This window comes from Macaca fascicularis, chromosome 17 (assembly GCF_037993035.2).
Source record: "Macaca fascicularis isolate 582-1 chromosome 17, T2T-MFA8v1.1".
Classification (NCBI taxonomy): Eukaryota; Metazoa; Chordata; class Mammalia; order Primates; family Cercopithecidae; genus Macaca; species Macaca fascicularis.
The window spans coordinates 103,717,816-103,745,714 of record NC_088391.1 but is presented as its reverse complement, the minus strand read 5'-3'; the positions used below and the strand labels follow the sequence as shown (position 1 = coordinate 103,745,714).

At 51.0% G+C, this 27,899-nt stretch overlaps 2 protein-coding genes across 10 annotated transcripts in view; one reads left to right on the top strand and one right to left on the bottom strand.

Annotated features, from left to right (window-relative positions):
• GRTP1 (growth hormone regulated TBC protein 1) overlaps window positions 1–8,015 on the top strand; it is a 65,545-nt gene extending 57,530 nt beyond the window's left edge. For 6 of the 8 annotated variants that reach the window (XM_065533516.1, XM_074021523.1, XM_074021522.1 and 3 more), the window contains one exon: window positions 3,809–4,633. In XM_065533516.1, coding sequence (XP_065389588.1) covers window positions 3,809–3,965 — 157 coding nt within the window. In that variant the 3' untranslated portion in view covers window positions 3,966–4,633. Of the gene's footprint in view, window positions 1–3,808; window positions 4,634–7,095 lie in introns of those variants that run through there. The other 2 variants (XM_065533517.2, XM_074021524.1) reach the window with 1 other exon arrangement.
• LAMP1 (lysosomal associated membrane protein 1) lies at window positions 419–27,431 on the bottom strand. Of its 2 annotated transcripts, none has more exons than XM_045377553.3 (9): window positions 26,514–27,431; window positions 17,219–17,340; window positions 13,736–13,955; window positions 12,738–12,896; window positions 4,952–5,139; window positions 4,141–4,266; window positions 2,502–2,568; window positions 2,252–2,422; window positions 419–1,399 (listed from the first exon to the last, which is right to left on the bottom strand). In XM_045377553.3, the coding sequence occupies exons 1-9, from the start codon at window positions 26,524–26,526 to the stop codon at window positions 1,260–1,262; spliced, it is 1,206 nt and encodes a 401-aa protein (XP_045233488.2). In that variant the 5' UTR covers window positions 26,527–27,431; the 3' UTR covers window positions 419–1,259. The 2 variants fall into 2 exon arrangements, with proteins under 2 accessions (XP_045233488.2, XP_045233487.2); XM_045377552.2 differs by having other exon boundaries at window positions 27,178–27,431.
• Window positions 27,432–27,899: the final 468 nt, after the last annotated feature.

The window sequence follows — 27,899 nt, the reverse complement described above, 5'->3', positions numbered from 1 at the left end:
AAGTGAGAACAAGTGGTGTTTGGTTTTCTGTTCCTGTGTTAGTTTGCTGAGGATAAGGGTCTCCAACTCCATCCATGTCCCTTCAAAGCACATGATCTCATTCCTTTTTATGGCTGCATATTATACCATGTATCTATGTATGAAAGGTTATTCTTTTAATGATTTAAAAATTCTTTTACATGAATGAACCAGACAACTGTGCCAGGAACTCGGGCCACTCCAACACCATTCCCTACATCTGGCACCGAGACCACCCTCACCCCCGTTTCCCTGACACCCTTCTCTCTGCACCGAGACCACCCTCACCCCCGTTTCCCTGACACCCTTCTCTCTGCACTGAAACCACGCTCGACCCCCATTTCCCTGACGTCCTTCTCATGAGCTCCCATGTAGCTGACAAAAGGACAAGGCCCACACAAAAAAGAAAGAGGCTTTTTATTACATTGTTACAGGCAATGCATTACGTGAGCCGGTCCTGTGTACAATCCCCAAGCCGCGGCGAAACATCACGAGAAGCACCTATCTCACATTGTACACAGCGCAGAACAGGATCACCCCGAATGTCAACAGAAGACCGAAAATCACTTTACAAAAAAAAATAAAAATAACACCCATTTTTATATTTAAAAAAGTGCCAGCCCTTGAGCCGCAGAGCATGAGACGCCCAAGGACACGCCGCCACTGGAACGAGGCCGCCAGCCACGTGTGGCCAGCCTGTCCTGGCCTTTAAAGCTGAACTGAAGTGCTCCAGACACTCATCTCTGGAGTTCCTCTGTCTTAGGATTTTCCCTCTCTACGGTTGTAATGTGTGAGCATGTCAGCCTGACGACGAGTGACCTTCATGCGTCCTACATGTGACGGCCGGAGGCTTTCCCTTTGTAAGGCTTAAATCTGAGTGCAGTAAAGAATGAAGAAACCAAACACCAGAATCCTAAAGTCAAATGATAGTGGAGCCAGTGCCAATTTAGAGCAGCACTCCCACCCTCCCTCCGAGAGAGCAGCACTCCCACCCTCAGAGTTCTACTTTGGTAAATATTAATGTTTAACCAGTTAGCAAAATATTTAACCCAGTTAGCAAAATTAACACCGTCATTTCAATAGTTACTCTGTTGTGCATAGTAAATGCTGCAAGATGAACTTCACATTGGATGAAGCAGATTTGAGAAACGTTTGCCAGAAAGTGTGCCTCCCCCTCGACAGGACCCTAAGCCCAGGGAAAGGAACAGAGGCCCCTGCAGCTGCTGTGCCTGCTTGCTGGGCTAGATCGTCTGGTAGCCGGCGTGACTCCTCTTCCTGCCGACGAGGTAGGCGATGAGGACGATGAGGACCAGCCCCGCCAGGGCACCGCCCACAGCGATGGGGATCAGCATGTTGTTCTCGTCCAGCAGACACTCCTCCACTGCCAAGACAGACGGATGGCGTCAGGGCTGCGCTCACACGGGGGCCTGCAAACAGGCCTCTCTCCCCACCCACCCTCCACATCAGCCAAAAGGCAAGAGGAACCCTGGCGGAAGGTTCCAGGTCCAGCTGGAACTGTCACTTGGGGAAGCCGCTGCAGAGACTGGTGCTCTCTGCAAGCGAGGAAACCACACACCTTTCTTCCCCGTCTGGAATCGGGCTGTGGCCGGACAGTTGTGCTGCGTCCAGGACCTCTGGGCACATCAGATGACAGTTTTGTATTTGACTTTCATGGGAGAAGTGCCACCGCTGTTTCTTAAAATGATCCCTCACTCTCTCTTTTTTTTGTTTTTGAGACGGAGTCTCGCTGTGTCACCCAGGCTGGAGTGCAGTGGCCGGATCTCAGCTCACTGCAAGCTCCGCCTCCCGGGTTCACGCCATTCTCCTGCCTCAGCCTCCCGAGTATCTGGGACTACAGGCGCCCGCCACCTCGCCTGGCTAGTTTTTTGTTTTTTTTTAGTAGAGACGGGGTTTCACTGTGTTCGCCAGGATGGTCTCGATCTCCTGACCTCGTGATCCACCCGTCTCGGCCTCCCAAAGTGCCGGGATTACAGGCGTGAGCCACCGCGCCCGGCCGGATCCCTCACTCTCACATGGTACCAGGGGCTCCTAGCTGATACACACTGGGCCTTGCTAAGGCAGGGGAAGCTTCCTCAGACCGGGAAGAAGAAACAGCTCCTTGCAGAGGAATAGAGGCATGGCCCCAGCCCACACAGAAGCAACTATATGTCCACAGGCGGAGCCTGAAGCGCGTCCTCCACACCCCACGACAGCTGCCCTCGGTGACACTCACCAGAGCCAAACTGGCCACCTTCCACCTTGAAAGCCTGGACCCACACTTTGAATATGTTGACTGAAAAGGCCTTCGTGACGCGGACGTGCTCCTCGGCGTTGCACTTGTAGGAGTTGCCGACGGTGGCCTGCAGGGCTCTCAGGGAGCTGTTGGCAGCTTTAAAGGCAGGGTCTGCAACACACACAGAAGTCTAATGACTCCAGGACACCCTGGGCGCGGGGGGGAGCTCGCAGGGATGGTGGGTTCTCACCTCTGGCGTCAGGAAGAGTTGTATTCAACTGGATTCCTTGTAGGAAAAACCGGCTAGAACTTGCATTCTTAAAAAGAAAAATGATCTTTAACCACTGAGCAGATTCACAGAAAGATGATCTTTAACCACTTAGTAGATTCACACATTTATCATCAAACTTGAACGGTCATTTGGTAATAAAGCTGACTTCCTACGTTTCTAGTATTAGAACAAAACTGCAGAGCACCTTGTCTCTAAAAGGCGTTGTGTGTCTGGGGAATGAAAATTTTAGTTAGTTCCTTCCAGACCCTTTTCTGAGAGTCTTGCTCTGTTACCCAGGCTGGAGTGGAGTGATCACCGCCCATTGCAACCTGAACTCTTGGGCTCAAGCGATCCTCCCACCTCAGCCTCCCAAGTAGCTGGGACCACAGGTGTGCGCCACTACGCCCAGCTAACTTGTTTTATCATCTGCGGAAACGGAGCCTCCCTGGGCTGCCCAGGCTGGTCCTTCCAGACCTCTTGAGAGAGTGAGATTCTCTGGAAAACGGGGACTGCAGGAGCTATCACAGCACAGGAAAGCATGATTTGGAAAGCTAAAATTATAAGAAACTGAACTGTTAATTCATTTGCACAGCCATTTACAGACTGACAAGTGGCCGGGCGCGGTGGCTCAAGCCTGTAATCCCAGCACTTTGGGAGGCCGAGACGGGCGGATCACGAGGTTAGGAGATCGAGACCATCCTGGCTAACACGGTGAAACCCCGTCTCTATTAAGAAATACAAAAAACTAGCCGGGCGAGGTGGCGGGCGCCTGTAGTCCCAGCTACTCGGGAGGCTGAGGCCGGAGAATGGCGTGAACCCGGGAGGCGGAGCTTGCAGTGAGCTGAGATCCGGCCACTGCACTCCAGCCTGGGCGACAGAGCGAGACTCCGTCTCAAAAAAAAAAAAAAAAAAAAAAAAGACTGACAAGTGTGGCCGGGCGCGGTGGCTCAAACCTGTAATCCCAGCACTTTGGGAGGCCGAGGCGGGCGGATCACGAGGTCAGGAGATCGAGACCATCCTGGCTAACATGGTGAAACCCCGTCTCTACTAAAAAAATACAAAAAAAACTAGCCAGGCGTGGTGGCAGGCGCCTATAGTCCCAGCTACTCGGGAGGCTGAGGCAGGAGAATGGCGTGAACCCGGGAGGTGGAGCTTGCAGTGAGCTGAGATCCGGCCACTGTACTCCAGCCTGGGCGACAGAGCGAGACTCCGTCTCAAAAAAAAAAAAAAAAAAGACTGACAAGTGACAATTATATGCTTCATGTCTTATGTTGCTAACTGCACAGGCGTCCACCCAAGCAGAAATGCCATCACAGAGCCACAGGGCAGCAGCATCTGAGGCCAGGAGGCCGCGCAGCAGACCCTCATCCTGCATCCCCTCCCCTGCAGCCACTCCAACTGTGGGCACGGCAGCCCCGCCCACATCACCTGCTCCATCTGTGAACAGAATGGAGAAGGGGGAGGGGAACCAAGGAACTCAAAGGCCCAGGATAAAGGGAAGGCAGAAAAAAGTGAGGCCGCCTCCTTCCTAACGCTGCCTCCCATGAGCAGACCCAGGTCACAAAAAGATGTGGCGGAGACACAGTGGGTGCCCCCAGAGGCGCCGCCCCAGCCTCACCATCCCGAACTGGAAGAGCAGGACGGTGCTGCCCTCGCTGTGCAGCTCCAGAGTCACCAGGTGGGCGCCGCAGCTCCCGCTGGCCAAGGTCTTGTTGGGGTTGATGTTGAGAAGCCTTGTCACCGTCTGCGTAAGACAAGCAAGCAGGTCAGCACCTGGCTCAGGTCTTCCACACTCTCGAAAAGACACACAGTCCCGAAACCGTGAATTCAAGGCCACATTTGTCTTAACCCAAATCAGAAGGAAAACACTGAAAGGCCACACAGATTTCGGTGATCTGTGCAGATTTCGGGGTCCCAAGAAGACTCTCCCTGCCGCCGTGAGTGCAGCGTCCCCGCGTGGACGGCACCCAGCAGCGCCACCTCCCCCACAGCAGTCAGCCTTGCAAACTCACCCCATGGCACGCAAATCGACCCCCACAACCCCCACAGCCCGTCACTATTAGGGGAGAAAAACTATTTCAAAAGAAAACTATAAAAATGTAACACTTAAATGTTTCCATGATAAATATGTAAAGAAACCTTAGGTTCTATCAGGGGCCAAGTGAATGTTTTAGGCTCCATGGGCCACACTGCTCAACAGGCCGTGCTGGGACACCAGCCTTGGATGATGGAACCAGCAGGACGGCTGTGCTCCTACAAAACAGACTCCCTGACACAGATGCCGGCTCTTGTCCTGCAGGGTCACGTCCTGCAAGCTGAGCTCCCACCCTGCCTTACAGCATGACGTGCGGAGATGCTCTCGGTGCGCAGGGAGCAGAGGCCCCACCCTGCTGTACCACCCCCCTCTCCCAGGCGAGGCCCAGGCCTACCGTGTTGTCCTTCCTCTCATAGGTGAGGTTCAGCTGCAGCCCCATGCTGGCCAGCAGGCAGGTCCCATTGGTGCCGCTCACGTTGTACTTGTCCACAGAGGGGCTCTCGGGCACGGGTGAGGGCGAGGGGCTGGGTGGCGCAGGCGGCGCTGTGGTTGGGGAAGGCCTGTCTTGTTCACAGCGCGTCTCTGCAGGTACAGTGGAGGGAGATCCAGGTCCGGGTTTCTCATAACCATCAGCAGTTACAGTAAGATCCAAACTCAGAAACAAAACTACACCTGTGGGCTCTGGCGTCCTTGGTGACTAGTTTCTCCGTCGCCCAAGGTGGCTCTCGCTAGTGCCTTTCTACATGCACAGGACAGAGCCGGGTCCTGCAGACTGCAGATGGCTCGCACAGGCCCCCGGGGCACCCTCAGCCTCCACCTCCCACTACCCAGAACAGTTCTGCCTGGGCAGCAGGCACTGCCCACCACATGCCACGCCCCGTGGCTGGACAGGGTCCACTGTGCCACCCTCTTCCTAAAGTGAGGGTGAGAAGGCCTTGACCGCTGTCACGAAGGAGTGGACGCAGGAGGCTGTGCTGCGTGGCCAGCCACCTCCCCCCATGGGAAACGGTGACGACTCAGAAACTGCTCCCTGAGCTGTCGGTCGGTGCCAGGATCGTGCTGGAAATAGTACCAAGAGGAAAACAGGGTTTGCAGCGCACACAGACCAGCCAGGTGGGACGCAGCACAGCCAAGGAGGCCCTCTGGCAGGACAGGGGTCAGGCAGCCTCCGCAAGGACCCCACGTGTGAGCAGACACTCAAAGGCGGGCAAGGCTATCCAGCTGTGTTGGGTTTTCATCTGGGGAGGTGGCTGTGGGGGATGGGCAAGCATCCTCACGAGGGAGAAGGTACTGAATGTGGGTGCATCTGAAATCCCCGGACAAGAGGGCACAGTCCAGGGAGTCTGTGGAGGGGCCACATGGCACCCCCAGGGAACGTACAGCAGTCTGAATGTGACTCTGTCCCTCAGCAACTGACCCACCAAGACGTTCACAACACAAATTTATATTCAAAGTCAAGGCAGACTGAACCCTCGGCAGAGCTCTACTGAGTCTTCTGTGGCCAACACTCACACCAACACACCATCAACCTTGAAATCAGGTTCTTTCTTTTACCACTTGTTTCTGTGGATACTCAATAATATTTACATAATTTCTACCCAATTTGATCCTTTCCCCAACTCTGCTAGGCTGAGTCAGCACGCGTGAGCCCCAAATATCCAGGGTGGGCAACCCTGCGGGGGATCTGCCCCCATAACTCCATCAGTCACTTGTTGCTTCCGCTTCCATCTCAACAGTCAGTGGCCAATTTGACCTTCACACACCATCTACTCAGGGGAGGAAAGAGATAGGAGATGTCACCTATGACTGCACCCCAACAGGTTCTGGGACACACAACGCAGGAGTCCCCCGCACCCCGGTGTAAAAGCCCCTTCTGGACAGAGCAGAAGATGGCAGAGAAGAGCTGCAGTAACCACACGAAGCTCTGAAGTGAGAGGCACCGACAGGCCCTGGGAGCCGTCCCAACCGGGGATGTGCTCAGGGAACCTCGCTCACTGCCCTTGGCTAAGCTGCAGGTCGACCAGTCCTTTCCAAAACAGCTTCACCTGCTGGGCACGGTGGCTCATGTCTGTAATTCCAGGGCTTTGAGAGGCCAAGGAACGAGGACTGCTTGAGCCCAGGAGTTCAAGGCCAGCCTGGAAACACTGGAAGACCCTATCTCCACAAAGTATTTCTAAAAAATTAGCCAGGCATGGTGGCATGAGCCTGAGTCCCAGCTCCTCAGAAGGCTGACTCGGGAGGGCCACGAGCCTGGAGGCTGAGGCTGCGGTGAGCAGTTACTGTGCTACTGCACTCCGGCCTGGGAGACCCTGTCTCAAAAAACAAACAGCAGCTTCACGGTTCCTTTATAAAATATTACAGAACACGGTCAAACAGGCAAAAGTTAAATGTGCAAAACCCAATCAAAACTGGCCAGTCTCCAAATTCTAGTCTAGATGGCCACACGACACACAGAAAAAGTGTCACCTACGCTGCTCTGCCAATTATTTTTAAGCTGTGATCCACGTAACACGTTCATTTCCCCCCTTGTTTCTGTAGAGTGGTCACGAGAAGTTGGAAACACATCATCAGGTCTAACCACCAGTTTAAAAAATTGGAACTTGAGAAATGAGTGTGGATAAAATGCCCTCTTCCTTCTACCCGAATTACAAACGCAAAACCCTCACTCTCCTTCCCTGAACTCACACTATTAATACCCAAGTCCTTCCTGCTGCGGACGAGGACTGACGGACGGAGAGCTCGTCACCGAGGACTGACGGAGAGAGAGCTCATCACAGAACACGCTGGAGAGTGCCCTGCGCTGCCCGGGGGGAGACGGTGACACAGGAGCCTCTCGGACGAGGATACTGACAGAGCTCGTCACAGAATACGCTGGAGAGCGCCCTGCGCTGCCCGGGGGGAGACGGTGGCACAGGAGCCTCTCGGAGACCTGAGGACCTGGGGGTCCACTGCACGCCTCCCCCAACCCCCTCTGGAGAGCAGCACTAGCCGGGCCTTTCCAAAGCTCATGTGCTCTGAAGGCCCCTCCTCTCCTGGCAACAGCAGATACTCACACCAACCTGCAGGCTGCAATTCAGAGCCTCAGGGGGTCTGTGAGGATGAGACTGGTTTGCACCCTGGCTCCCGGCTCATAGCTCCCCCCCCACAGCCCTCTTACAGTCTTCTGTGAAAATGTTGGCTGTGTCAGGCCTCTGACCTTCTCCTGCCCCTTTCACCTGTCCTAAGGCAGGACTCTCATCCTCCCCACCTTTCTGATGGTAGGTCTTTTTTTTTCTTTCTTTTTTATTGAGACGAGTGTCACTCGCTCTGCCACCCAGGCTGGAGTGCACTGGCGCGATCTCAGCTCACTGCAACCTCCGCCTCCAGTGTTTTACCATTGATTCCTTCTATTTAAGCTAAGAGTCACACTCTGTTCCTAGGAATAAAAAAAATGCCGCCAAATTGGGTGGGAGGTGAGACATGGTGACCTGTGTATGAAGGTGACCTCTATTTCCAACTCCTAACAGGGGTCAGGCAGTCCTCTGACTCATTCAACAAGCACCTATCAGACCCTGAGGATAAAAGGCGACAACACCCCACTCCGCCAGGTGAACTCTAAACCCAGAAGCCTGGCTGGGCCTCACCGTGGATCTGCTAACCCCATGTGGGCCTGGGCTGGAAATCCGGTTTGGAGAGACCCCTGGCTGACTCCAGCCTCAGGCACAGCTGTACTCAGACCCTCCGGAGTGACAGTCATCTATCCTGTTTTTGTTTGTTTGTTTGAGATGGAGTCTCACTCTGTCACCCAGGCTGGAGTGCAGTGGCATGATCTAGGCTCACTGCAACCTCCACCTCTCAGGTTCAAGCGATTCTCCTGCCTCAGCCTCCTGAGTAGGTGGGACTACAGGCACCTGCCACCACGCCAGGCTAATTTTTGTATTTTTAGTAGAGATGGGTTTTCGCCATGTTGGCCAGGTTGGTCTCAAACTCCTGACCTGAGGTGATCCACCCACCTCGACTTCCCAAAGTGCTGGGATTACAGGCGTGACCCACCGCATCCAGCCACATCTGCCCTACTTTGAAGATGCTCAGGAAGGAAGGTACAAAACCAACAGGAAAGTCCATTCAAAGTTGGCTTATGCGGCCGGGCACAGTGGCTCACGCCTGTAATCCCAGCACTTTGGGAGGCCAAGGCGGGCGGATCACAAGGTCAGGAGATCGAGACCACAGTGAAACCCCATCTCTACCCCATCTCTACTAAAAATACAAAAAATTAGCTGGGCGTGGTGGCGGGCACCTGTAGTCCCAGTTACTCGGGAGGCTGAGGCAGGAGAATGGCATGAACCCAGGAGGCGGAGCTTGCAGTGAGCCGAGATTGCGCCACTGCACTCCAGCCTGGGCGGCAGAGCGAGACTCCGTCTCAAAAAAAAAAAAAAAAAAAAAAACCAAAAACAAAACTTGGCTTCATTTCCTTTAAAAATAAAATCTACGAGGTCCCCGAGCTTTATTAGATAAGATGATGTATTGAAAGGCAATACAGGCCGGGCACGGTGGCTCACATGTGTGATCCCAGCAGTTTGGGAGGTCCAGAGTCCGAGACCATCCTGGCCAACATGATGAAACGACCCCCCTACTAAAAATACAAAAATTAGCCAGACGTGGTGATGTGCACCCATAATCCCAGCTACTCAAGAGGCTGAGGCAGGAGAATCGCTTGAACCCAGGAGGCCAAGGTTGCAGTGAGCCGAGATTGCGCCACTGCACTCCAGCCTGGGCGACAGAGCGAGACTCTGTCTCAAAAAAAAAAAAAAGCAAGATGAATGAGGCTTTCTGGTCCAGCGCCACCCAGGCTGGAAGCAGCCTCCAGGGGGCCCCACCCCAAGCACACGGGCATCTCCACAACGGCTGCCTCCAGGAGGGGCAAGTGGCCAGGGCTGGGCTGTTGGGCCTTTTCCACTTGGAATCACATGTGTGGTCTCCATTAAAAAAGGAACCAATGTCCGGGATCTGGACACGGAGGGAGGCTGTGGGAGGCTGTACATGCACAGCAGCAGAGAATACACGGAAACCTAAGACTGCTCTCAAAACTAGTCTATCTTAAAACTAATTATTAGCCTGAAGAAACAGTTTCTCAGAAGAACCTAACAAGCTTCTCCGGACCTGTGAAGCCTTGTCTTTCGTCTAGAGAATCCTGCCACCCGTCTCAGGTGCTCAACATCCTTGCTGACCTTCACCTAGCAGCCCCTCACTTCCAGGCAGAAGTAAGGGAGCCATCACGTGACACGCACCCTTCGGTCACAGAGCCACATGCGGATGTGACACGTTCTGCAACCGTGTCCGGGCCTGGCCAACAGGGAGTCCCCAACCAAGGTCAGCACCCAATTCTCTCTCACTTCCCAAAAGCTCTGACAGAGAGTGCATACCTTTCCTTCTCCTCTTCAAGCCACACTGATGCAGCCCAGAGGCAGCCAGCTAGGTGTGGAGCCCAGATAATTTGGAAATCGATAACCGGGAACACTACCCCCATGTGTCACTCTTAACTCCCACTCGGTAGGGAGTGCTGCCCTAGCTGAAGTCATCTTTAGCTCTGCATGTCTGAGAGCATGAACACACCTAGACAGGCTGCCAGACGGCCGTCCTCAGACACACGCAGCCCGTGACCTGGACAGGCTGCCAGACGGCCGTCCTCAGACACACGCAGCCCGTGACCTGGACAGGCTGCCAGACGGCCGTCCTCAGACACACGCAGCCCGTGACCTGGACAGGCTGCCAGACGGCCGTCCTCAGACACACGCAGCCCGTGACCTGGACAGGCTGCCAGACGGCCGTCCTCAGACACACGCAGCCCGTGACCTGGACAGGCTGCCAGACGGCCGTCCTCAGACACACACGGCCCATGTGAGGGGACTCTAGCCCGCTCTTCCCGATGAAGCAGACACGACTCCAGGCTCCGTGTGAACAGAGGCTGCACCAGGAAAGGGGCTGTCACCACGGCCCCCGGGGCCCTGTGCTGAGGATTAAAGGCAGCAGCACCTGTAGAGGACCCAGCTCCTAAGTGTGTTTCCGTCCAAGCCTCTCCTATGGGAGCCCACACGGCCCCACCAGGTCCCAGTCACACCCGGGGTTTCCCATGTTTCCGTCCAAGCCTCCCCTATGGGAGCCCACGTGGCCCCATCAGGTCCCAGTCACACCCGGGGTTTCCCAGTCGGGCTCCTTTTCACCCACTCATCAGGGGAGGCAAAGTTTGCTATAAAGCAAGAGACAGTAAATACTTTAGACTTTGTGGGCTGTGGCTCTCTGTCAAGACAACACAGCCCTGCCACTGTTCATACAAAAGCAACCACAGATAATGTGTAAATAAGTGAGTGTGGCTGCGTTCCAAGAAAATTTAATTACTTTATGGACACTGAATTTTAAATAATCTTTGTGTGTCAATAAATACTCGTTTTCTGATTTGTGCTATGTTACATTTATAAACCAAAAAGCCATTCTTAGCTCATGGGCTGTATGGAAATTGGAGTTGGGCAAGACCGGCCCAGCACCAGGGGCTGCCGACCTGCAAGAGTACCTGCTCCTAGGGGAGCGGGAGACGGACGAGCCTCCTGGAGCCCAGCAGTCACTCCTCAGCCTTTAAGCAAGACTGCTGAGGAATGTTGCAAACCAAAGGTCTCCACAGCAGTTCTCAAGGTTAGAGAAGGCTGTGATGTCTCCATATATTTCTAGAAGCCAGGAAAGCCCACCCTAAGGGATGTCTCCACACATATTTCTATCAGCTGGGAAAGCCCACCCTAAAGCAAATCACAGGCTCTCACACTTCAGCAAAATGACAACCACCTATGACCTGGACTGTGAGGCTCGGGAGAGAAGCTCCTCAACAGTAACAGGATTTACCAGGTGTTTGCTACTGAACTCTGGGCCAGATGCTGAGATACACACTTTGCATGCATTTCTCTTTTAATTCTAACAATCTTCCAAGACAGGCTTTTAATTTTATCCCACATGCAAAGAAAATGAGAGGTAAACTACTCTGCTCAAGATCACAGGGCCAGAAGGTGGCCTGGACCCTGCCTGACCCCAGAGCCTGGCGGCTGGGTTAGCAGGTGCATCATCGCGGCCCTGACCCTCAGAGAGGCAGTGCTGGTCTTTCTGCACCTGTCCCTAAGCTGGCTGGCAAGAGCCGGATGGAGATAAGACTAGGTCCCTGTGTGAAGGCAACTGGCTCACACTGCGAGAGATCTGTGACCTGATCCCACCATCTCTGCCCCAGCAGAACTGGCTCACACTGCGAGAGATCTGTGACCTGATCCCACCATCTCTGCCCCAGCAGAACTGGCTCACACTGCGAGAGATCTGTGACCTGATCCCACCATCTCTGCCCCAGCAGAACTGGCTCACACTGCGAGAGATCTGTGACCTGATCCCACCATCTCTGCCCCAGCAGAACTGGCTCACACTGCGAGAGATCTGTGACCTGATCCCACCATCTCTGCCCCAGCAGAACTGGCTCACACTGCGAGAGATCTGTGACCTGATCCCACCATCTCTGCCCCAGCAGAACTGGCTCACACTGCGAGAGATCTGCGACCCTGATCCCACCATCTCTGCCCCAGTAGAAGCACAAAGGTTTCAACTGCTTTGCCCTTCTGACATTTTCAAGTAATAATTGTATGTATTTACCATGTGTCAGGATGTTTTGAAATACATCTACAGCTAAAATCAGACACTTTTTTATGGTGAGAAGAGTTAAAATCTACTTAGCAATATTCAAGCCAGAATACATTATTAAGTGTAGTCACATGCTATACAACAGATCTCTCCAACTAATTCCTCCTGTCTTCCTGAAACTTTCTATCTTCTGACCAACTTCGCCCCCTAGCCCCTGGTGACCACCATTCTCTCTACCTCCCCGAGTGCTACTTCTTTAGCTCCCCTGGGAGGGAGACCACACAACATCTGTCTCTGTCCTGGGATATTTCACTTCAATCTTCTACCCTTTATAATCAACATGTGTCCACCCTCATCTACAAGTCACCTGCCCTAGGAAGAAGGATGAGAACGTTCTGCAGAGACGTCCCTGGCCGTGTGCACACGCCTTCCAAGCAGAGCCCAGCGCCAGGACACAGAGGAGTGAGGTCACCCACAGTCACTGCAGCCCAACTACCCACCCACTAGCACCAGAGGGCCAAGGGTCAGTGTCCTACCTTCCCTGCTGAAGCTGCTGTTGGAAAGGTATGCCTGGATGGTGGCATCGTGGAGCGTGACGGTCACGTTGTTCATGTGGACCTGGGTGCCACTAACACATCTGTATTTTTTATCTATATCTGCCCTGATGTCAGTTATAGATTCCACAGTCTTGATTTCTAGATTTAAAAAGAAAAAAAAAATCACAATTGCAAACCACTTTTAGTACTTAGTTTATGTGTTTTTAATTTTAGCCCTGACGTCAGTTACAGATTCCACAGTCTTGATTTCTAGATTTAAAAAGAAAAATCACTTGTCGTACTTAGTTTATTTTATGTGTTTTTTATTTTTTTTGAGATGGAGTCTTGCCCTGTCGCCCAGGCTGGAGTGCAGTGGCGTGATCTCGGCTCACTGCAACCTCTGCCTTCTGCGTTCAGGTGATTCTCTTGCTTCAGCCTCTTGAGTAGCTGGGATTACAGGCACGCGCTACCACGCCCAGCTAATTTTTGAACTTTTTGGAGAGAGGGGGTTTCACCACGTTAGTCAGGCTGGTCTCGAACTCCTGACCTCATGATCTGCCCGCCTCGGCCTCCCAAAGTGCTGGGATTACAGGCGTGAGCTACCATGCCTGGCTGCGTGTTTTTTAATTTTTTAGAGAAAGTCTCACTCGGTCACCCAGGCTGGAGTGCAGTGGCGCCATCTTGGCTCACTGCAACCTCTGCCTCCTGGGTTCAAGCGATTCTCCTGCCTCAGCCTCCCGAGTAGCTAGGATTACAGGTGCCTGCCACCGCACCTGGCTTATTTTAGTATTTTTAGTAGAGACAGTGTTTTGCAATGTTGGCCAGGCTGGTCTCAAACTCCTGACCTCAAGTGATCTGTCTGCCTCAGCCTCCCAAAATACTAGGATTACAGGTGTGAGCCACTACACCCAACCTGTAATTCTCAGGTAAAAGTAACTTTAGACAATCCTCCAACCCAATTTTCTATCACTTTATAATCGGCCCACTTTGGTTCTTACCTTTGGAGCTTGCATTGGGGAAAAGGTGTGTGTCTGACAAGTTATAAACAAAACTCATGAGCTGGACGCTGTAACGAGTTGCATTTCTTGTGAAATTGAGGGTTAGTGTCTGTCCTCTTCCAAAAGCGATCACGAGGCTGGGGTCAGAAGTGTTCTCTTTGCCACAGGAGCTGCTGTTGAGCACTACTTTGGCATCTGATGGCAGGTCAAAGGTCATGTTCTAGAATAAACACAATTAAATATAACCCAATTGGGATACAGGTTATTAAAAGTTCAAAGAGAGATTTTCTGTAAGTCTGATATAAACTTATACTCCATTTCCAGCTATCACTACTGAGATACTCATTTTTAATATAAACCAAAGAAAGGTTAGTATTACATGTCAGTAACAGACTGAAAAGTATTTCCGGTATAAGAGACAGTTGACTTAATAATTCTTATAATCAAAAATTTGCAGCTGGGCACGGTGGCTCACGCGTGTAATCCCAACACTCTGGGAGGCTGAGGTGGGGGGACTACTTGAGCCCAAGAGTTCAAGACCAGCCTGGGCAACATAGCAAGACCCCATCTCTACAAAAACAAAATAAACTAATTGTGGTGGCATCTGCCTGTAGTCCCAGCTACTCAGGAGGCTGAGGCAGGAGAATCGCTTGAGCCTAGGTTTGAGGCTGCAGTGAACTACGATTGCACCACTGCACTCCAGCCTGGGCAACACAGCAAGACCCTGTCTCTAAACAGAACAAAACAACCCCATAAATTTTCTGTTAATATAACAGAATTTAAAGCGTCTTGAAATTGAAATAATTCAAACCGGTTTCAGGGTGAGATATATATTTGAGAAAAGCTATCACTACTTTTTTGCTATAGAAATATTCATTTAAATAATGTTTCCTTAAACAAAGGAAGTGTTCATAGCAGAAATGTTTAAATTTACTATTATAAGCAAAACAAGCAACTGGAAAACCACCTAATGTTCATCAAAATAAACCAGATAGGTCAAATGAACTACAGTGAAGCAGTATACTAATGTGGGCCAAAAAAACACCACGAAACTACAGAGGTGATAAAGACATGCATAACAGCATAAGGTGACCTCATTTGTGAAACATAATTTACAACAAAATATTTTAAAAATCCAACCACCAAAACCAAACATTAAAAAAGTGATGTAGAAATTAAATAAAAAGTGCTTGGAGACCAGGTACGTTGGGGCACGCCTGTAATCCCAGCACTTTGGGAGGCCGAGGTGGGCAGATTACCTGAGGTCAGGAGTTCGAGACCAGCCTGACCAATGTGGAGAAACCCTATCTCTACTAAAAATACAAAAATTAGCTGGGCACATGCCTGTAAACCCAGCTACTCGGAAGGCTGAGGCAGGAGAATTGCTTGAACCCAGGAGGCAGAGGTTGCTGTGAGCCAAGACCGCACCACTGCACTCCAGCCTGGGTGACAAGAGCAAAACTCTCAAAAAAAAAAAAAAAAAAAAAGTGCTTGGAGGCCAGGTACGGTAGGGCCCGCCTGTAATCCCAGCACTGTGGGAGGCCAAGGTGGGTGGATCACTTGAGGCCAGGAGTTTAAGACCAGCCTGGCCAACATAGTGAAACCCATCTCTACTAAAAATACAAATAATTAGCTGGCCATGGTGGCACGCACCTGTAGTCCCAGCTACTGAGGAGGCTGAGGCACGAGACTGAGTCAAACCTGGGAGGCGGAGGATACAGTAAGCCGAGATCTTGGCACTGTACTCCAGCCGCCTGGGGGACAGAGTTTGACTCTGTCTCAGAAAAAAGAAAAAAGGCTTTGACATACTTGTCAAATTTGAGACTGGACTTTTTTTTTTTTTTTTTGAGATGGTCTTGCTCTGTCACCCAGGCTGGAGTGCAGTGGCAAGATCATAGCTCACTGCAGCCTCGACCTCACAGGCTCAATCAATGCTCCCACCTCAGCCTCCCAAGTAGCTGGGATCACAGGCACGCTCCACCATGTCTGGCTTTTTTTTTTTTTTTTTAAAGAGATAAGATCTCGCTGTCTTGGATTTTTAAAATATTCTGTTATTACAAAAGGCTTTAATCATCCCAAATAAACACAAAGCCATTTCAACAAAACTACTAAGGAACATTTTAATCAAACTAGTACAGTCTTTGTAGAACTGCATGTCAAACAACCATTTATATACATTTCTTGGAGTATAATAATTTCTCTAAAGTAAATCAGGCCGGGTGCGGTGGCTCACGCCTGTAATCCCAGCACTTTGGGAGGCTGAGGCGGGCGGATCACAAGGTCAGGAGATCGAGACCATCCTGGCTAACACGGTGAAACCCCATCTCTACTAAAAATACAAAAAATTGGCCGGGCAAGGTGGCAGGCGCCTGTAGTCCCAGCTACTCAGGAGGCTGAGGCAGGAGAATGGCGTGAAAGCGGGAGGCGGAGCTTGCAGTGAACCGAGACTGCGCCACTGCACTCCAACCTGGGCAACAGAGTGAGACTCTGTCTCAAAAAATAAATAAATCAAAGTCACATTCACAGAGCATGAAAAAGATTCAAGACTTAATTACTGATAGGGGAGTGTGTTAACAAATTATGGTGAACTAACATAATAAAGTATTACATTATGATCATAAAAGACAATCATGAAGAAAACTAGAGCTGGGAGCGGTGGCTCACCCCTGTAATTCCAACACTTTGGGAGGCCGAGGCAGGCAGATCACTTGAGGTCAGGAGTTTGAGACCATCCTGGCCAACACGGTGAAACCCCATCTCTACCAAAAATACAAAAATCAGCCAGGCATAGTGGTGGGCACCTGCAGTTCCAGCTACTCAGGAGGCTAAGCAGGAGAACTGCTTGAACCCAGGAGACGGCCAAGGTTGTGGTGAGCTCAGATCATGCCACTGTACTCCAGCCTGGGCGACAAAGCGAGATTCCGTCTCAAAAAAAGAAAAAAAAGAAAACTAGAAAAATGTTCATGACAGGCCAGACGCAGTGACTCATGCCTGTAATCCCAGTTCATTGGGAGGCTGAGGCGGGCGGATCACGAGGTCAGGTGATCGAGACCATCCTGGCTAACATGGTGAAACCACAACTCTACTAAAAATACAAAAAATTAGCCGGGCGTAGTGGCGAGTGCCTGTAGTCCCAGCTACTCGGGAGGCTGAGGCAGGAGAATGGCATGAACCCGGCAGGCAGAGTTTGCAGTGAGCGGAGATCGCGCCACTGCACTCCAGCATAGGCGACAGAGTGAGACTCCGTCTCAAAAAAAAAAAAGTTCATGATAAACGGTGAGGTGCAGCACATATAGAAGTTTGTTACCGTGCCTGTGGCTATGGCACATGACAACACAGGTTACTGACAACGCCAGAAGGAAATACGCAGATAGGAAAAGTACCATGTTTATATGGGGCCATTTTTCAAAGACTTGGTTGAAATGTTAAAAATCATCTTTCCACACACACAAGGGAAGCACGAAGTGCCCTGGTGTTTCCTACCTTAGGGCCACTCTTGGTGTCGTAGTTCACTGAGAAGGCAGCAGAGAAGTTGGCCATTATGCAAGCGGTCCCGTTGCCATTTTTCACCATAAACATTGCTGCTGATGCACAATGCGTGAGGCCTGTCAATTCCAGGGAAGACAGAGACCATCAAAAACTCTCCAGAAAACACGACTGAGTATCCCCAGTTTCCACAGCTGTAGCAGTGATGGGTTTTGTTACAAGATTCCACAAGATTCCACTGTTTCTCTTTTTTTTTTTTGAGACGGAATCTCACTGTCACCAGGCTGAAGTGCAGTGGTGCAACCTCGGCTCACTGCAACCCCCACCTCCTAGGTTCAAGCAATTCTCCTGCCTCAGCCTCCCAAGTAGCTGGGACCGCAGGCACATGCCACCAAACCCAGCTAATTTCTGTTTTTAGTAGTGACAGGGTTTTGCCATGCTGGTCAGGCTGGTCTTGAACTCCTGACCTCAGATGATCCACCCAAAGTGCTGGGATTATAGGCGTGAGTCACTGCACCCAGCCTCCACAGTGTTTCTTAAATCCAATGAAGAACCAGACACATGGATTACACGGCCAGTTCACCTGGTGCCCTGTCCCTTGCGGATACTGTTCTGGAACTGTCATCTCTAAGCCCATCTGATTGAGTTTGCCAGCCTAGTCTTTTGCTATTTAGCGCTTTATTTCAGAACACTTATCAAGAGGGCACATGTCAATTTCTGCGTCATCCTAGGCATACGCTGCTCGGCCTTTTTCAGAGGATCTCTGTAAGACGTGGTGCCTTGAAGGCACGACTCGCCCATCTGCAGAAATCCAAGGGAGAGTCTGCAGGATCTTTCACTGTGGTCCTGACCTGCTACTTAACATCTGGTCAGTTTTATTTCTCATGGACTCAAAGGGCTGAGCTCTTTGCCCAATTTCAGAAAGGTCCTCACAGCACCGCACATCCGGTGGAGTGGCTTCCCTTCCCCTTCCTGAAGCAAAGGGACAGAATGGAAGCGCTAGAGGTCTTGCCAGCTTGACAGTGGTCACTGCTAAATATTTCCTCTCTTACCCCACTTCCCTGATCAAGATGTTTGGCAACAAATGCAATCTGATCACTATGGTAGAGACGCTGGTAATTGTACAAATCGCACGTTATTACACAGTTTTTTCATTACAGACTGGAAAACAGGTGGTTTTGCCTGTTCTAAAGCCAAACACCTATCTGTCACCACTGGGAACCATGCAGAAAATGGCATGCTTTCACTTGTCTCTGCTGCCACAAGCTCATGTATGCCAGTCCGGTGAGCACTCACCCCCCGGGCTGATCTCACACTGCGTGAGCACACACACACCTGGCTCTCATTTGTCACGCCTAAGTGTAAGTACAATTCAGGCACGCTGTGAGGGCAGATACTGAAACACAGGACGCTCAGCTTTTCATTTAAAATCCTAGTCCCCCAGGCCGGGCGCAGTGGCTCAAGCCTGTAATCCCAGCACTTTGGGAGGCCGAGATGGGCGGATCACGAGGTCAGGAGATCGAGACCATCCTGGCTAACATGGTGAAACCCCGTCTCTACTAAAAAATACAAAAAACTAGCCGGGTGAGGTGGCGGGCGCCTGTAGTCCCAGCTGCTCGGGAGGCTGAGGCAGAAGAATGGCGTAAACCCGGGAGGTGGAGCTTGCAGTGAGCTGAGATCCGGCCACTGCACTCCAGCCTGGGCGACAGAGCAAGACTCCGTCTCAAAAAAAAAAAAAAAAAAAAATCCTAGTCCCTGGAAAAGTGATGGATTCCAACGAATCCAACTCATTTCAACCTTGGGTCTTTCACAAAATAAAATCTTTAGGGCAACTATTCTTCAAGCCTAAAGCGAAGCGTATAACCAGAAGTCCCACCTATCTTCCCTTTGGTAGAGGAAATACCAAAATCTATGTCCATAAAGAAAAGGTGCTGCCAGGCACGGTAGCTCACGCCTGTAATCCCAGCACTTTGGTGGGAGGCTGAGGCGGGTGGACCACAAAGTCAGGAGTTCAAGACCAGCCTGATCAACATGGTGAAACCCCGTCTCTACTAAAACTACAAAAATTAGCTGGGCATGGTGGCAGGCGCCTGTAATTCCAGTTACTCAGCAGGCTGAGGTAGAAGAATCGCTTGAACCAGGGAGGCAGAAGTTGCAGTGAGTCAAGATCGTGCCACTGCACTCCAGCCTGAGTGACAAGAGCAAAACTCTGTCTCAAAAAAAAAAGAAAAAAGCCGGGCGCGGTGGCTCAAGCCTGTAATCCCAGCACTTTGGGAGGCCGAGACGGGCGGATCACGAGGTCAGAAGATCGAGACCATCCTGGTTAACACGGTGAAACCTCGTCCCTACTAAAAAAAATACAAAAAACTAGCTGGGCGAGGTGGCGGGCGCCTGTAGTCCCAGCTACTCGGGAGGCTGAGGCAGGAGAATGGCGTAAACCCGGGAGGCGGAGCTTGCAGTGAGCTGAGATCCGGCCACTGCACTCCAGCCTGGGCGACAGAGCGAGACTCCGTCTCAAAAAAAAAAAAAAAGAAAAAAGAAAGAAAGAAAAAGAAAAGGTGCTACAGGACAATGAAATAAAGTAGGGCGTGAAAGGAAACCTCCAGCCTACTGTCTGCGTTGCTTGGTTTTTCAACCCACACTCTGCAACACTCAGGCAGGATCATACTAACGGCACTTCCAATGAATCTAGAGAATCTAGAGAAGATTCTATCACTTATTTTCAACATAGTAAAAGTTTCTAAAAACAGACAAAATATTCTCACTCTTGTGAGAGATCAGATGAGTGCACAGAAGCTGCAGCAGATGCCAGCAAGAAAGCAGCAGCGGACAGGCAGACACAGCAGACACCAGAGACTTAACACTGACGGGAGCTCAGCATGGACAGGGCCACTGCCCACCCTGCCCTCAGCTGAGGAGTCACAGGGCTCACAGCCACCACTGACAACCCAGGTGCCCGCATGGGAGCACCCACAGGCCGGCTTTTTATTAAGCTGCCCTTTTATAAGTTTTCTCAAACACTTTTTACCGACCCAAAGCATTTCATTAGGAAATACTTCAAACTAAGTAGTTTTTCAATTATGCAATTTTCTTTCAACTTAGTACATATGCTGAAGGTTTCAGCTTTTTTATTTTTATTTTTTAGAGACTGAGTCTCCCCACTCTTGCCAAGGCTGGAGGGCCGCAGCCCTCCACCTCCCAGGCTCAAGTGATTCTCGTGCCTCAGTCTCCTGAGTAGTTGGGACTACAGGTTTGTACCACCACGTCTGGCTACTTTCTGTATTTTTAGTAGAGACGGGGTAGACAGGGTTTTGCCATGTTGGCCAGGCTGGTCTCCACCTCCTCACCTCAAGTGATCCACCTGCCTCGGCCTCACAAAGTGCTGGGATTACAGGCGTTAAGCCACCATGCCCGGCCAGGTCTCAGCTTTCAGAGGAAAACACAGAAATATTATTAAAATAAATGTAAAGTGAGCTCTGGCAGCACAAGATGCCTGCATTAGTCTGGAGAGACCCAGGAATTCTGAGTTATTAAACTTATGCTCAGAAGGCAATTTTGGTAAAGAGGAAAATAAGAGCATCAACACACAGAGCTTGGAGAGAAAATGTATGTATGCTAAAGGTCAGAAGTTTTTTAAAAAATTCCACAACAGGCCAGGCGCGGTGGCTCACGCCTGTAATCTCAGCACTTTGGGAGGCCAAGGTGGGTGGATCACGAGGTCAGGAGATCAAGACCACGGTGAAACCCTGTCTCTACTAAAAATACAAAAAATTAGCTGGGCATTGTGGCGGGCACCTGTAGTCCCAGCTACTTGGGAGGCTGAGGCCGGAGAATGGCGTGAACCCAGGAGGTGGAGCTTGCAGTGAGCAGAGATCGCGCCACTGCACTCCAGCCTGGGTGACACGGTAAGACTCCGTCTCAGAAAAAAAAAAAAAAAAATCCATAACACTGGCAATTGGTTATCAAAAAAAAAAAAAAAAAAAGACAGACAAAACACCTTCTCAAATAAGTTTCAATGTTCCCAGTACCTGACAAGTGTCACAGTCCAACAGGACAGCTGCTGGCAGCATCGCCAAAGTGGGCACCCTGGCCTACTGGTGACGGCTATCTCTGGCAGTCCTGTACTCAGACATGAACACAATCACTTCTCCAGGGATCACATAAAGGAGGAACTGTGGCTTGTTCCTTCAAAATACTCCCACTTGGGAGAAATCCTATTCTCTGAAACAAGTGCCGCTGTGGGAAGCATGCGTGCTTCTGAGTCAGAGGCCTCAGTTCTTGGAGGCTCCTCCAGCACTTACTAGCTGTGCAACCATGGCCAGCAGCAGAGCCCAATCCCCAGTCTCTGCGCCCAGAGCAGGAGGGGAAAGTGCCAGTGCCTCGGGGCTGTCGGAGCAGCTGAGCATTTGGTGCCCAGCACTGATGCCAGCTATTATTAAACATCTGCACAGGCACAGAAGGTTCCTATCAAGTTCATCATTCGATCCTCAGTATCTGACACAAAATATCAAAAACTATCTCATTTAACAAGCACTTGGAATGCACTTACTTTGTGCCAGGTGCTGCTCTAAGCACATCCCAATTATCATGACAACTCTTCACAGGGAGATTAAGGCACAGAGCGGCCAACAAACCCACCCAGGTCATGCAGCCAGTGAGTGGTGCAGACCTAGATCTAGAAGAGGGTCTTCTGGCTCACTGCACGTGCCCCTCTGAACCACACTGCCTCTCCAGCACTTGACCACTGAGGGAACGGGCTTCCAATCAGGAAACGCTGGGTGCCGTGGCTCATGCCTGTAATCTCAGCACTTTGGGAGGCTGAGGAAGTGGAGGACTGCTTGAGGCTAGGAGTTCCAGACCAGGCTGGTCAACACAGCAAGACCTTGTCTCTTAAAAAAAAAAAAAAATTAAAATTTTTCTGAATTAAAATTAATAAAAATTAAGAAATACTTGCTTTTGACATTAAAGATTACCATCTGAAAAAATGAGTAAAAAACTTCATTTTAAAAAATTAGGCCGGGCGCAGTGGCTCATGCCTGTAATCTCAGCACTTTGGGAGGCTGAGGTAGGCACATCACCTGAGGTCAGAAGTTTTATACTAGCCTAGCCAACATGGCGAAACCCCGTCTCCACTAAAAAAATATATATATACAAAAATTAGCCAGGTGTGGTGGCACACACCTGTAGTCCCAGCTACTCGGGAGGCTGAGGCAGAAGAATCACTTGAACCCGGGAGGGGGAGATTGCAGTGAGCCGAGATCGTGCCACTGCACTCCAGCCTGGACGACAGAAAGACACTCTGTCTCAAAAAAAGAAGAAAAAAAAATTTATTAAGAAATCACATCTTAGGCTGGGCGCGGTGGCTCAACACCTGTAATCCCAGCACTTTCGGAGACCGAGGCGGACAGATCACCTGAGGTTGGGAGTTTGAGACCACCCTGACCAACCATGGAGAAACCCTGTCTCCACAAAAAATACAAAATTAGCTGGGCATGGTGGCGCATGCCTGTAATCCCTGGTACTTGGGAGGCTAAGGCAGGAGAATCAATTGAACCCGGGACGCGGAAGTTGCAGTGAGCCAAGATCGCACCACTGCACTCCAGCCTGGGCAACAAGAGTGAAACTACGACTCAAAAAAAAAAAAAAGAAATCACATCTTAGTTTTTCTTGGCTTGATTCTTTTAAATATGGTATTTTTATTCTACTTAACCAACGATGTACAATCATTTACAAAGAATTAAAGGAAAAAAATACCATCCCAGGCACTGAATCACCACCTCTAGAGGCAGGGTATAAATGTGTGTGTGTGTGTGTGTGTGTGTGTGTGTGTGTGTGTGTGTGTGTGTATTTTTTTTTTTATGGAAACAGAGTCTTGTTCTGTCACCCAGGCTGGAGCCCAGTAGTGTGATCTTCACTTACTGCAACCTCTGTCTCCTGGGTTCGAGCAATTCTCCTACCTCAGCCTCCCAAGTAGCTGGGACTACAGGGGCACGCTACCACGCCGGGCTTATTTTTTTTGTATTTTAGGAGAGACGGGATTTCACCATGTTGCCCAGGCTGGTCTCGAACTCCCGAACTCATGCAATCCGCCCGCCTCGGCCTCCCAAAGTGCTAGGATTACAGGTGTGAGCCACCGCGCCTGGCCGTATATTTCTTTTTAATTTTTTTGTAGAGACATTGGTCTCACCGTGTTGCCCAGGCTGATCTCAAGCAATCCTCCTGCCTTAGCCTCCCAAAGTACTGAGATGACAGGCATGAGCAACTGTGCCTTGCTGTGGTATGCATATTTCTAAAAAGCTGATCCTGTGGATCTATGCATATGTTTGGTTAAGAGCCACTGCTATAAATTTGATCCTTTCTTCATGTATGTACTCAGCATTTACTACGTGTCACTCAGGAAGGGAGATACACAGGCAAAAATAATCCCAGTGCAGCCAACCAGATACTACCATGCAGAAGCACATGCAATAAAAGTCTTGGGTACAAAGAAGAAAGAGTAACGTTGTCTGGGATGGGGCTAATGTAATACAGATTCAAAATTATAGGGCTACCAAGACATTCTGACCTCAAATCTACTGACAAAATAGTTCTTTCCATGGTATAACTGACAATCTGCACAATCAAAGGTAACATCAGTTAGTATAATTTTTTTTTTTTTTTGAGACAGAGTCTCGCTCTGTCACCCTGAAGTGCAGTGGCACGATCTTGGCTCACTGCAACCTCCGCCTCCCGGGTTCAAGCAATTCTCCTGCCTCAGCCTCCTGAGTAACTGGGACTACAGGCCTGTGCCACCATGCCCAGCTAACTTTTAAAAAATATTTTTAGTAGAGACAGGGTTTCACCATGTTGGCCAGGACAGTCTCGATCTCTTGACCTAGTGATCCGCCTGCCTTAGCCTCCCAAAGTGCTGGGATTACAGGCATGAGTCACCGCACCTGGCTTTTCTTTCTTCTTCTTTTTTTTTTTGAAATTGAGTTTTGATTTTGTCGCCCAGACTGGAGTGCAATGGCACGATCTTGGCTCCCTGCAACCCCTGCCTCCCGGGTTCAAGCAATTCTCCTGCCTCAGCCTCCCGCGTAGCTGGGATTACAGGCGCCTGCCACCACACCACGCCCGGCTAATTTTTGTATTTTTAGTAGAGATGGGGGTTCACCACATTGGCCAGGCTGGTCTCGAACCCCTGACCTTAGGTAATCCGCCCACCTCGGCCTCCCAAAGTGCTGAGATTACAGGCGTGAACTACTGCACCCAGCCAAGTATAAAGTTTTTCAAACCTCCTAAGTGACAGTTGCTCAAGTGGAAAGAGTAAGGCGGTCATCCTGCTGACATCAATGGTTTAAACGGTCACATTATGCAATCACAGCTAATCGGATCTATCAAGACAAGTTTCGGTTCATGCTTGTCTGAGGTTTCTAAGTATTCAAACATAATAGCTTTAAGCAATGCCTAATTATTAATATAGTGGAAATTCGTAATTGAGCAGTTTTTTTTTTTTTTAAAAGGTTTTTGGTGAATTTGCACATTAAAATAAACATTTTAAATATCTTTAAATACAAGTTGTTAAAAGGCCTTTTTTAAAAGTTGGATTTTGGCCAGGCATGGTGGCTCATGGCTGTAATCCCAGCACTTTGGGAGGCTGAGGCAGGCGGATCACGAGGTCAGGAGTTCGAGACCAGCCCGGCCAGCATGGTGAAAACCCATCTCTACTAAAACTACAAAAATTAGCCAGGCATGGCGGCGTGCGCCTATAGTCCCAGTCACTAGGGAGGCTGAGGCAGGAGAACTGCTTGAACCCAGGAGGCAGAGGCTGCAGCGAACCAAGATCACACCACTCACTGCACTCCAGCCTGGGTGACAGAGCAAGCCTCTGTCTCAAAAAAAAAAAAGGTGGGCCGGGCACAGTGGCTCAAACCTGTACTCCCAGCACTTTGGGAAGCAGAGGCAGGTGGATCACGAGGTCAGGAGTTCGAGACCAGCCTAACCAACACGGTGAAACCCTGTCTCTACCAAAAATACAAAAATTAGTCCAGCATGGTGGCGGATGCCTAATCCCAGCTACTCTGGAGACTGAGGCAGAAGAATTGCTCGAACCCGGGAGGCAGAGGTTGCAGCGAGCCAAGATTGTGCCACTGCACTCCAGCCTAGGCACAGAGCAACTCCATCTCAAAAAAAAAGTTAAGATTGTAAACATAAAAGATATAATGGAACAGAGCTTAGAAGGCTAATTACATGAGCAATATTCCAATCACTGTATCAGGGAGTTATGGATTTTTCACTTCATTTTTAAAGTGAGGTTTTTTTGGGTTTTTTTGTTTCGTTTTGTTTTGTTTACGGAGTCTTGCTCTGTTGCCCAGGCAGGGGTGCAGTGGCGTGATCTCGGCTCACTGCAACCTCCGCTTCCCAGCTTCAAGCAATTCTTCTGCCTCAGCCTCCCAAGTAGCTGGGATTACAGGCGTGGGCCACCATGCCCGGCTAATTTTTGTATTTTGTAAAGACCAAGTTTCACCATATTGGCCAGGCTGGTCTCGAACTCATGACCTCATGATACGTCCGCCTCGGCCTCCCAAAGTGTTGGGATTACAGGCGTGAGCCACTGCGCCCGGCCTAGAGTGAGTTTTTAAAACATGAAACAAAACATCAAAGTCATGTGAGCTTCTGTAACAAAGAACAATGCAGTTGCTGTGACATGACAAAACTTGTTTCTGCAACTCCTCTCATTAACTACACTGGACCCTGTCGCAGGAGCTGAGTAAGGCTTCAGGTTTACTACTGGAATAAGTTTATCTCTGTGGCTATTCAGGCAGTTCAAAGAATTCATTTTACACAACAGGCAAAACAAAAAAGTGAAACCAAAATCCATTCACTCACAGTAACAGAGTTTTAGTGTTGGATGGGACTGAGGGATTTAAAGAAGCCAAGGCAGATGGGTACAGGAGTGTATTTCTATATCTACTCAACTCACATACACTCCCTCAGCTTGATTCTACATCACCTTTCAGATCCTGGCACTTAAGATAATCTTCCCATATTACTGGGGGGATGGGGAGGAGGTGAGAAAACAGTGCCCCAGAGGTGGGGCGGCGGGGCACACCCGGATTGTCTTAAAGAGACAGCACACATCCTCTTATGAAGAGAGAATAAATAATTAGAATGAAATTCACCAGTCAATACAATATTGAGCACCTACTGCCCGTCTGGGCTCTATAAACTGACAGAAGAGCACGGTGCTTCCCTACATGTTCCCGGGTCCCGCATTTTGGCCTATAGGAACGGCGCTCTTTAAACTACTTACTAGACACGAACATTGCCACCGTGAGTCTGACGCCAGCTTTCCCTCATCTTGTCTGCTACGGAATCTTGTGAAATCCCAAAGAGAACTTTAAAAATTATTTTAACATACACGTGAATTCACAATAACATAAATACACTCGCATCTCCTCCACACCGCTGCAAGAGGCGAAAGGTTCAAGTACAAAGGTGGGGAATGCTGGCGCCGGCTTCTCCCTGTCCTGGCTGAAACCCATGTTGGAAAGAGCTTGATCTAGGTCACCCGCCCGGGGGCTGAGACCACAGACGTCCCTGCTACCTTCGGCGGCGCAGCCTCGTCTAGATCTCACCGCCTCAACTTGCCAGGAAACTTAACGACCTGAAAGCACCAGACCGCCGAGCTTTCGCACTCAACATCCCAGAAAAACTGAGTTCAGTGAGACAGACCCTAGAGGAGCCAGGTCCTGGGATGAGACCTCCTGGTCCCCCAAGCACCTGCCACTGAGTTCTGCCCCGACCCTACGACCCCGAGAGAAACACCCGCCCGCAGGCAGAGCCGGCCGGGGCGGGGAGCAGTGGGTGCGGGGCGACCCGCGGGACAACGACCCGTCAGCCACCCGCCCTCAAGACCCAGGGGCCTCGTCCCCGCCCGGTCCCGCCGCTCCCAGGCCCCGCCTCGACCCCCTCACCGAGCAGCAGCAGCAGCAGCAGCAGGGACCGCCGGGCGCTGCCGGGGGCCGCCATGGCGCGAGGCGGCCGGGTACAGTGCAGGGAGCGGGGGCGCAGGCGGCGGTTGGGCAGCGGACTGCCGGGCGCGGGGGCGGCGGCGGGGCGCGGGAGCCAAGGGCTGGCGTGAGAGACGGCGGCGTTCCCAGACGCAAGAGGCCCGGCCACTGCGACGCCGGCACGAAGAAGACCCCGCGGCCGGCAGCGCCTGTCACGTGAGCTGCGCCGCGCCCGGGCGTCACGTGACCCCGAGGGTCTCGCGAGAGCGCGCGCGTCGGGCGCCGGCGGATCGGCTCACCGCAGGTGCAGCAGCCTCCAGCACCGCGCGCCCAGTCACGCGTGATGCAGGCCGGCACGTGACCCGCAGCGGCACGTGACCCTGGACCCACGTGACCTGGCCTGGTCCGGGGGCCTGGGGCTAGCCGAGGTCCTGAAACGGGAAGTGGGTGGGTTCGGGGAAAAGGAAGAGGAAGAGTCGTGGCGGGAGAAAGTGAGGAAAGAGGAAGCCCGCGACGGGAGAAAGGGCAGACGGAGCGCGGACGCCCAGGCCTCCCGTCATCCTGCGAGGCCGGGCCGGCCGCGTCCCATCCGCGGGCGTCTTTAGGGACCGGAGGGTGGTCGGGGTGGCAGCCGGTGACCGGCCGGGTGCGCGGCCGGGGATGGGCGAAGGGTTTGTCTTTTGGTA